Here is a 10,972-nt window from a genome sequence, read left to right on the forward strand (position 1 = left end):
CCACTTCATTAGTTCCCAGTAGACTATACCTTATTGCTGATTTTACACCGAAAACCTTGAACGGCGTTCGTATAACATTCAGATGGCATAGACTCACAGATGGATAGATAGACGGATAAATCGATAGATATAACCTTGTTGAACATGAAATCCATTGAAAACAAGAAAGGCTGTCACAACATGAATTAAAATAAAACTACTGTTTATATAAATACGTTTAGATTTAAGGGGTTAATAAACCTTAAAAATGAAGAAATATGGAAACATAAAATATAGTAAACATACAAAAGCAGAGTGAATTACTATATAGGAATCTGTTTTTTCAGCCAGGAAAACACATCCTGTTATTATCATAATTATCTATATTATTATCTATATTGTCTGTATTATTATTATTATTCCATGTGATAGTAGAAGTAATAAAGCTCCGGCAGTTTCAGCTTCTCGTCGCATGGTGCCGCTGTTGGCAGAGGCCCCGGGGTCCGCACCACGCGCTCGGATCATCGATCACAACGGCGTAAACATTGCGCTGTACCGCGTGCGACGTACGTGCAACGTTATCGTCGTTTTTCCGAAGTCCCGGGTTTTCCGAGTCGACGCGAGCGGGACCTGGGGTAAATACGGCACCGCTTACAGCGCGTTGCTCGGTGTTTTTCCGGCCGCCGCTGTCGGAGAAGGGTGTGCGCGTGTGTGTGCGTGTGTTTGCGTGTGTGCGCGTGTGTGTTTATGGGGGGGGGGGGGGCTTTCCGTCGTAAAAGCATATAAATAGTTAACGTATTTTCGGTTTCAGTCTTAGCAGCCAGTGCTCTGAGCCGGCTACAGGTTGGGAGTTAGGTCAAATAAATTGACAATTGCAATTTGTCGGGTATAATATCGGAGTCGTCTCAAGTTCAGAGGCGGACGTCAGACGTCTGCCGTAACAAAGTTGGCTCGTCGAAAGGAAGCGTAAGTCGAAATTAAACAGCTGTAATGATACCGGTTCAACTTGGCTAGTTCGCGTTGCTGTATTTACCGTGAGTTAGCATCGACTGTGACTTAATAACACCGACAGCAACACTAGTTTCGACTTCGCCGATTCCTTCGTGCGAGTGTGTTTTTTGGTGGCAGGATTACTGTCAAACGGTTTCCAAGAAATCAGCAGCGGAGGTGAAAGTGAAAGTAACTCAGGTTTGCCATCTGCAGCATACAGAAAGTCACCTCTCGGCACTGTTAAACAAGGCCGTGAAAGTTAAAGGTATAGGCGGCGTTTATCTAGTTACAAAGGGTCCGACTTGGCATGCATATCAATGTTTGGGTTTTGAGAACTGATGTTAGTCCCACCACTATTACCTGAGTTTTTGTGTTGATTTGATCACTCTGCCAATGAACCTCCCTGTCACTTGTGTTTGCAGAACCTGTGCATAATGCAAAAAATGGGCCACTTCTTCCCCCTGCTCTTCGTGTGCTTGGATGTGTGTGTGGTGCACACCATCCACCTGGCCCAGCTCTCACCTCTCCTCCTCCCCTATCCATTCCTCACCCTGTGGGGGGAAGGGGTGGTCCGTGCCTGCCTCCTCGTCTTCCTCACCTTCACCTACCCTGGAGGCGGAGGCCTGCCGTGGTTGAGTAGCTTCGAGGGGGTCCAGAGCATAGCGGTCCTCTGCCTCCACTTCCCAGTGTACACCACTCTTCTCAGGGTGCTGGGGCAGACCAGTGTGGAGGAAATGTGGGGGTGGCACTCATGGGAAAGGGTGGGTGGCTGTGTTTTGCTGTTTGTAATGCTCGAGTGTTTGAAACCATGATCTGTGACTGGAATGAGTACCACAGGAGAAGGCAATTTTTCTTAACACATTTTTAGGTATGTTAATATGTTACTCGGGGCGACAGATCCAGAACAAGGCCCGTGATGCTTATTGGGTCTCAGACCATGGTGTGTTTTCACGTGCCGGTCAAAAAGTCTGAGACGTTAGACTTCCCGTTCAGCTGCTAACAAGTTTTACACCCCAATGTTGTTATGTCCAAAACCCAAACCAGGAAAAGAAATGACAAACAAGCATACAGTGTAGGTCCTAACAATGATGATGCGGAATTGGTTAAAGTGCATTTCTCAAGGGCACTTAGCGGAGATGGTGGGTGGGCACTGTAGATGCCAGAGATGGAAAGTAACTAAGTACATTTACTCAAGTACTGTAGCTAAGTGGAGTTTTTTTTTTTTCATTTTTTTATTTAGGCACGTGTACTGTACATGGGTATTTCCATTATATATTATATAAAATACAGTGCACTGCTATGGATTAGTACCCAACAGTGTAAAGTAGTTAAAATGACCTCCACTTCCTCCAGCTACAGCTACCTGTAGGGCCGTGTTAAAAAATAATGATCGATGCACATTGTGTTATTTTATGATTTGGTAATTAGTCTGGTCAGCTGCCAGCACCCCCAAAGTATTCAGTTAGATTTGACATGAAAAAGAGAATCCAACGTTTACATTTGTGAAACAGTGAGCAGAGGTATTGGAAAACTATTCTGCACATGTTTAATCTTGTATTTTTCAGTTTCCTCTATTTAGCGTATGTTGAGATGTGTTAGGATACTGTGCCTTTTTTTCCCCCCAATGTTATTTGTTTTGTAAAGAAGTGGAATTAATTTACTTGATTTGCATATTTATCACATTGTTTGTTTGTGAAATAAGATTTTTATAGCCCGTCACAGAAAGATCAAATTACTGACTATGGTTAAGATTTTATCTCTACTGAGCCTGGAACAGGAACACGACTGAAACCAAAACCAAACCACTATGAAGAGCGCGAGAAATCAGCCATTTTAGAAACATTGTTTACTCTGCGGAAATACAAACCAATTTTTGGAATCAAAAAAAGCTATTCGTTATTTTAATGCATCTTCTCTTTATCTTAACATTTGTCAGAGTTATCTGAAGCAGTAAGTGATTTATGTATTTTTTTCTGGATTTGTGTATTAAAACCCGCACTTTGTTTTGCAGGTGTTGCAGGGTTACGTTGTGACTTTGGTGGCATGGCTCTACTGGAGCCGATACGTGTCATCTCTTTTGATCTCCGGGGGTCAATACATCTCATCCCTGTTCATGAAGACACCCTCTGAACAGCCCAAAGAGGAAACCGGTGCCTCTCTGAAGAGACTGATGGGATACATGCTTCCCTATCTCTGGCGCTTTGTTGCTTTGCTGTCTCTCATGCTTTTCTCTTCTTATGGTATGTGAGACGACACCTTAATTTAAATTAAGTGTGTGTCTTTATTTCTATGCGATGTTCTCATGCAACTACAAAGTGTTGGACGGTTGCATCCTGTTATTGCTGTGTTGTTAGCAGCTTCACTCAAAAAGTTGGTAGTTTTAATTAAGAGTCCAGTACAGCTTATTCAAAGTGAACTGTTCCAACTATACAATGAACCAACTTTCAAACAGAGTTATGAAGACACACCTGGTTTCTTTCAAGTTACAGTAGGGGATTGTTAAGCTTGGGAAGCTTAAAAATTCCCTGGTAACTTAATAACGTAATAAGCAATACTTTTAATTGATAATAATAGATATCAATCAAATTAAATCACACCGGCTGGCAAGTAGGGATGTGCAAAAGTCTAAACGGTTGCTTCAGCTGTAGGTTATCATGCGCCAGTTACTGTATATCACCACTCGTCTTTCCCTGTTGACTCTTTAGATCAATCTAACAGTAATTAGATTGAAAATCTTTCTTCACCAAAGATCAGTATTGTGACAATGTGATCTTCTGATCTCAGGTGAGATGGCTATTCCTCAGTACACTGGTCGCTTGGCTACCTGGATCACAAATGAAGAAGAACCTGATGCATTCACAGAGGCCATCAAAATCATGACACTAATGACGGTTGCCAGGTAATGTAAAATTTGTAACAAAGCGGCTCCAGCATAACCGGTTCAAAGTTTGTAGAATACCGGAATTGGTGAAGCAAATGTCAAAGATTTCAACATCTCAAACCTCTTCAACATCTCGCATCTTTTTCTCCTCTCTTTTTCATTAAAGAGCAATTTTTCAGGTAGTCATGTAGCTAAATAACAAATATGTAATCCATCTGGCATAACTTCCCCTTTTAGTTTTTAGGTTAGGGTTTCAATAAGTGTATGTAAACTTTAGTGGTGCAGTTTGTAGTTTTAAAACCTAAAAGTAACTGAGCTGTGGGTTCTTTTGCCAGATAAAATCTGGCACACTATGTTCACACAGATTTTCAGTTTATGCAGATAATAACACATAAAAATCACCCAACTCTGGGTTTAGAGAGGGAATTTAGATAACAAATTATTTCTTTATTTCTCTATAGTGACACCTTTTTATGAGGACCTGCTTTTCCATTTGAAAATTTAAAGTAGAGGTGGCAGTGTAACAGTATCCTTGTACAAATATTTTGTGTACTTTACACTGTAACGTGTCCTCTGTTGTATGTTTCAGTGCTGTTTGTGAGCTTGTATGTGACCTCGTGTACAACATCACCATGAGCCACATACACACCTCAGTGCAGGGAGTGGTCTTCCAGGCTGTGCTGAAACAGGAGATTGCTTTCTTTGATGCCACTTTGACAGGTAAATCGTGTGCACACTGTGCATACGGCTGACTCAACACAAAGTTATCTTTAAATGAAAGCGCGTCATACACAGTAGGTCATCGTGAATAAATCAGAAGGCATATGCTTTTATTTTTATCAAGGCCAACCTCACTTCCCTGATTGTTTTGAATTTCCTAACAAATACACACCACTCAGCCAAAATATTAAAACCGGTAACTTGGTTTTAATGTTGTGGCTGATTGATGTACAGTACGTGTACTTGACATGTTTTGCGTGGACTAGTAAAAATTACAGATTTATTATCCAGAAATGTATAGGATTTTATTAACACATTAACATGTTGAACGCATACTTAAATTATAATTCCTCTGAGGAGACTAATGCACAACTCTTGCCTTAGGTAAACTTGTGTCCCACATTACCACGGATACCAACGATGTGAGCGAGGCGCTGAGTGAGAAACTATGTTCCGTGATGTGGTACACAGCACGTTTTGTCTTCCTCTTGTTCTTCATGGTGAGCCAGTCATGGAAAATGACCCTGCTCACTTGCATGGGACTGCCCATCATCTGGGTCGTACCTGAACATATTGGGCAATTCCAAAAGGTAAAGATGAGTTCCCTCCAAATTTCCCACCTTGAATCAGTTGATCCTGAAAGAAACAAAACAAAACAAAACGAAACAAAATTCTGTAAAAATATTTCCAGTGTAGATACAATTATCATCACAAAAAATACCCTGAGCTTAAAAATGACCACTTTCATCAGAAAAAAAATCAAAAGTGATTGTTATTTCTTCTAAAATATGTTATTAAATTTTCTCCTAAATGAATTTAGTCTATTTTATATTTTTATCCATGTTTCAGACTATTACTGTAAAGGTTCAAGAGTCACTGGCTAAGGCCAACCAGGTGGCCACAGAGACCTTCTCCTGCATAAAGACCGTGAGGGCTTTTGCCAACGAGGATGGTGAGACAGAGAGGTACAGACGGCAGCTGGAGGACACTTACGCTCTTAACAAAAAGGAAGCAGCAGCATATGCAGCCTCTACCTGGGCTAACAGCGTGAGTTGAATACTGACCTGTTTTAAAGAGTATTTGAAGTTATCTCTTAACTTGTTTTTCATTAATTTTTGATTATTTTTTTAACAGAATTCCTTTTAATGTGAATGAAAAGTTTACCATGTTTTATAAGCTAATTTTTATGTTCTCCCAGATGACCACTTTGGCACTGAAGGTGTGTATTCTGTACTATGGAGGGACTCTTGTGACCAGGGGGACTGTTAGCAGCGGAGACCTGGTGTCATTCGTCCTTTATGAGCTACAGTTTGCCTCTGCAGTTGAGGTGAGACGCAGGCCAGGAGGCAGCCAATTGTTTCGTTCAAAGTATCCCACATTCATATTCAAAAAGTGCCCAGTTTTTCTCGACTTTCACCGCTGCTTCTCTTCCAGGCTGTCATGTATTCTTACCCAGAGGTGAAGAAGGCAATTGGTGCCTCTGAGAAGATCTTTCAGTATTTGGATCGGAAACCTCAAGTACCCCCAGATGGCACTTTGGCCCCTGAAAATCTTAAGGGACACATTCAATTCAAGAATGTTACATTTTCCTATCCTAACGGGACAGAAAAAAACAATCCTGTGCTTATGGTATGTATGTATTTATGTTTATCGCCTGTGCATTTAGTATATTTACAATTAAAAAGATTTTAATAACATATAACTCTCAGCCAATTTAACATATTCCTTACTTCCACCAGGATGTTTCTCTGGAGGTAAAACCAGACCAAATAACTGCCCTTGTGGGGCTGAACAGATCAGGGAAGTCCACCTGTGTCAAGCTGCTGGAGAGGTTTTACCAGCCCCAAGCAGGGGAGATCCTACTGGATGGGAAAGCACTGGAAAGCTACAAAGACAAGTACCTACACGACAAGGTGGATGGTTAATAGTAGCAATATGCAATCGATATGTTTTGCATTTTTCCATGAGAAACTTTAAGCATTTAGCTGACATTGACATGTAATTTGGCTTAAAGGGGCTATATGTACGTTTTTGCTATTGCTACATAGCCAATGTTAGCATTAACAGCCGTTTATTTACCACTCTTGAAGAAACATTGTGAGGTCATCATCGCACTTCATTCCTGTACTGGCCAAGAGCTGTCTCCAGTGGTGGAAAAGCATTACCAGTGTTAACTTTTGCTTTGCTTTTATTTCTATCAATTCTTTTCTTCTACTGAAGTTAACACGCTAACCGGCTAGCCCCGGCCCAGCCAGCCTGTCTTGTCACCTTCCGATAGCGAGTCACTGCAGCGTCCAGTCTGCCCTCAGTCCAACATGAGAGGATGAAGAAGTAGCGCTGCTCAGAGGGCGTATTCTAACCTCTTGTAAACGCAACGATGGCTAAAGCCCTTGCCAAACGAATAACCACCACCTGCTCCCAGCAAAAAAGCACGGTTGGCAGCAGAGAAAACTTACATATAGTCCCTTCTTAAAGTAAGCACAATAATAGAAAGTTTAAAGGTACCCTGTGGAGTTTTTGACCACTAGTGAGTTAAAGTTTTTATTAGTGGGTCCTTGTTTTGGTTGTATTGTGCACAATACAAAGAAGAAGACCGTTTCAGTGAATTTTGGCCACTACGGGGGAATGACTTGCTAACAAAGAGTCACAGAAACGCAGCCTCCTTATAGCTTATAGCTGTTAAGCTGTTGTCCTAAGGCAGTTAAGTGAAATGCCTCGGCTGATCAAGGTAATTCCTGATCATTTGGCAATTATATTAAAGGGGAGAACTATTTTCTCGCATAAAAACAGTATATTTTAGTTTTAAATTCCTATATCACTTTGAAAAAAAAACATCAGTAAAGACTGCAAGAAGCTTCTTAGCCTTTTGGGACCTTTCCTTTGGGATTCTGGGGATGGTTTGCAGGATTCTACTCTCCAACCCTTTTTTAACTGGGGATCAAGAGGCTTAACTGCTGTATTCTTTATTTGAACATACAGATGAAAAAAAAAAACACTAAACCGCAACCTGTGTGGATGAGGTACTGACAGCATAAAGGGTTTATTAAGTCATCACACCGCAAAAATTGACCAAAAGTAAAGATGGCAAATACGTAAGTGAATTGTGCAGCTGAGGCCAGACCATGAAAATGAAATTAAGTAGCCCAGAGCTTTACAAGGATGATGATATAGGGAAGGTGAATCACAGTTCACTGAAAATTTCTGCTCGGTTTCCCTCATTGTAAACCGTTCTTAGAGTCAGCTGTGACAATTATGCAGCCACTGAAGTTTCCTCCTCATCCTGTTTGTTCATAGATTGCTGTGGTGAGCCAGGATTGTGTGCTCTTTGATCGCTCTGTGCGAGAAAACATCAAGTACGGCTACGAGGATGCCTCTGATGAGGAGATGTACAGGGCTGCCAAGCTGGCTAGTGCCCATGACTTCATCTTGGAACTGCCAAATCAGTACGACACAGGTTCGTCCCACAAACTCTAGCATCTGGAAGAGTCAATCCTGAAGTGTTCTTCAAAAGGGTTTCTTTTTTCTGGAAGAATTTGGAAATATTTTTCGTTCTGATTTCATTCTTAGATGTTTGCAGAAAAATAAAATGTATGCCTGTAATGGTAAGCACAGCAACACTCTCCTCTGTCGGGCTGCCTGACCAGGGTATCTGCAGGTCTTTAAAAGTCTTAAAAAAAATATGGAATTTGGTTTCCTCAAAAAGACCTTATAACGTATTAACGTCTTAACTTTGATTTACAAAAGTCTTACATATTTTCTCTTGCCTGGCATAGGGAGTAATATTAGTTCTAAAATGTTTTTGTATCAGATTGCAGGCTGCCAGCAGACGTTACACACCTACAAACTAAAAGTGGGATGATTCTGACCGCGGATTGTGTGCACCGGAGGTTTAAGTCTGCACTAAGCAATCACTGTCACTACTGCTAGCTGCAGTAATCGTATCATAATGGGCAAGTCTTTGCAAAAACTTAATGAACTAAAATGCATTCATAGTTTTTAATTGGTTAACCCATCCATCAGGTTTCTGCCACCTACCTGGGCCCAGGTGGCTTTTCTTGAACTGATGATGTCATTAAAGATTATTGTTATATACTGTTGAGAAGTACTGAAAAAATGTGATACAATAGTAAATCACTCAGCGCCCTGTTGTTCCTGCTGGTCATTCAGTTGCATTCTATGCGGTATTAATAAGGTCTTAAACAGCCTTAAATTTAACTTTGTGAACCCTGCAGAAACCCTGCTGACAGTAGTGGATGGGCCGACAAAATTAATTAAGTGCAGCACTTTGGCCTTGTGGTCCTGCCTAATGCAAAATACACTTCTTATTTCCTGAGGACGTACATAAGCACAATAACAGAATGTCGTTCTGTTGCACAGATGTCGGGTTGAATGGAGGCAAGGTGTCTGGAGGCCAGAGGCAGCGCATTGCCATTGCTAGAGCTTTAATCAGACGTCCCAAAATCCTGATACTGGACAATGCCACCAGTGACTTGGACACAGAGAATGAATACCAGGTCGGAAATTGTTGTGTCTCTCAAATTATTTCCATTGTTTTACTCATCTTTTCTACATGTAACACCAAGTCATGATTGCATTTAACAGGTCCACCAAGCCTTGTTGAACCAAACCAACAACTGCTCCATACTGTTGATATCCAACAAGATGAGTGTTGTAGAGAAGGCCAATCATATAATTGTCCTCAATGACGGAACGGTAAAGGAGGAGGGCAGTCACGATGAGCTGCTGAAGAAAGAGGGCCTTTATGCTGAACTGGTGAAAAAGCATAATATGAGCTTTGAGCGTAAAGAAGAGGAGAGGAATGATACGCAGTGATACGTCCGGGTGGTGGTTGCCCTCAAGCCACAGAAGTTGAGTTACAGGAGGGTTGCTGGCTAAAAGTCCAGATTTAAAGGGTTAAAACACCAGCTACACTTATTAATTATCGGTAGTTTTTTTTTACCTTTTAAGACTATTTCCTTTCTCCATGCACCTTGGAAGTAGGTGAAGTTGCACCAGAAATCCCTACTTCAGAATTCCAGCCTTAAAAAATAATGACTGAAAAAACAAGAGGTACCCTTCAATCAGCAGAGCTGAGCTAGGTGCCCCACCCCCAGCTGCCCCAGGAAGAATGGGCCTACTTGGACAGGGTGATTAAAATATTACATCACTGTACATTTAAATTTATATTGTGATAAGGATATATCTCACAGTATAGTTAATATTCTGGAAAAATCCACCAAGTCTCTGTTTATGGATTAAAAAATACCTGTCTGTTACTGCTTTATCCAGCAATAAAATACAGGATGCAAAAATCATAGAAAGTCAATATTGCCACAAAGCAGTCCTGCTCATTTATTTGCAGCATTGCCCACAATGGTCTGTGTGATCTAGAAGATAGTTTATGATGATGACTCTATGCACTCCATTGCTTCATACACATTCCAAATGTAGAAGAAATGAATATTGCATTATTTAAGACTGAGTGTTTCTAAATGTCATGGCTGTAATATGTTTTTCCTATTTGTCAAATGTTTTATCTTTACTGTACTTTTCCCTGTAGTGATATTTTTTTTTCTAAGGTAAATAATTTAACCTATTAGTAGTTTGTATGCCTCCATAGAGTTACAACAGTAAGTCTTTTGAATAAATTAATTAGTCAGTTAACTTTTCTTGTCTACCAGTTGTTGAGTTGCAGCTTTACAAGAGCAAATATATTAGTCAGGGCTGCTCTGTGAAAGTCTTTATTTTTATGTAAAAATAATATTTTTGCAAATAAATAGTTGCAGATGATTCTAAAGAGTTGCTGCTTTCCGCTTTCATGGCATGTTTTTTTTTTTTTTTTTCAAGCATCCCTATCCTGGAAGAACTAATTTGGGGCGATATCACATTATTTCTTTTATTTTGCTTGCACTTAAAGGGGCACTCCACCAATTTTACATGTGAAGATCAGTTTATTTGTCATGAAGAAGTAATAACATTTATAAAATATCTTCTGTGGCTCCGGAGGGAGCTTACTATTTTTTGAGAAAAAAACCCCGATGAAGTCATCAGGCTTGGGCTTGAGACTTAAAAGTTTTTAACATAAAGCCTGAGTTACAATCTGGAAGTTTGGGGTTTGAAAGATGAAGGCATTTACCAGGCAGAGGTGGTGGCTAAGTGACTACACGTAGTTGTACTAGTTATACTCTGTCAAAGCGTCTTTCTTGAAAGCCAATCCTTAGCATTAGTCACTGACTTTCAGAAAATCAATGATTCCAGCTCAAGCTTTTTAGGAAAAGTGCATTGCTTTAATCACAATCACAATCTCACAATCTCAGCACCAGCAGTCAGATCCAATAGTAGCGTCTGAGCTGAAAAAGCTCCTGGGTATCTACTAGCATACCACATAAAAAGTATGTTCAG

At 40.5% G+C, this 10,972-nt stretch overlaps 1 protein-coding gene across 3 annotated transcripts; it reads left to right on the top strand.

The window, feature by feature from the left end:
• Positions 1–493: 493 nt before the first annotated feature.
• On the top strand, positions 494–10,341 carry tap1 (transporter 1, ATP-binding cassette, sub-family B (MDR/TAP)). Of its 3 annotated transcripts, none has more exons than XM_040118476.1 (13): positions 494–614; positions 1,392–1,730; positions 2,981–3,209; positions 3,754–3,868; positions 4,440–4,570; positions 4,955–5,160; positions 5,420–5,617; positions 5,769–5,897; positions 6,005–6,199; positions 6,310–6,483; positions 7,865–8,024; positions 8,948–9,084; positions 9,173–10,341. In XM_040118476.1, the coding sequence occupies exons 2-13, from the start codon at positions 1,404–1,406 to the stop codon at positions 9,401–9,403; spliced, it is 2,232 nt and encodes a 743-aa protein (XP_039974410.1). In that variant the 5' UTR covers positions 494–614; positions 1,392–1,403; the 3' UTR covers positions 9,404–10,341. The 3 variants fall into 3 exon arrangements, with proteins under 3 accessions (XP_039974410.1, XP_039974409.1, XP_039974411.1); XM_040118475.1 differs by lacking the exon at positions 494–614 and adding an exon at positions 693–945; XM_040118477.1 differs by lacking the exon at positions 494–614 and adding an exon at positions 964–1,167.
• The last annotated feature ends 631 nt before the right edge of the window (positions 10,342–10,972 follow it).

This window comes from Xiphias gladius, chromosome 22, assembly GCF_016859285.1.
Source record: "Xiphias gladius isolate SHS-SW01 ecotype Sanya breed wild chromosome 22, ASM1685928v1, whole genome shotgun sequence".
NCBI lineage: Eukaryota > Metazoa > Chordata > Actinopteri > Istiophoriformes > Xiphiidae > Xiphias > Xiphias gladius.

Bases quoted from the DNA above. Each gene is read 5' to 3' on its own strand.
- tap1 (XM_040118476.1), top strand. From the start codon at position 1,404: ATGCAAAAAATGGGCCACTTCTTCCCCCTGCTCTTCGTGTGCTTGGAT. The intron at 3,210-3,753 runs GTATGTGAGACG...TTCTGATCTCAG, and splicing joins CATGCTTTTCTCTTCTTATG to GTGAGATGGCTATTCCTCAG. The intron at 5,898-6,004 runs GTGAGACGCAGG...CTTCTCTTCCAG, and splicing joins AGTTTGCCTCTGCAGTTGAG to GCTGTCATGTATTCTTACCC.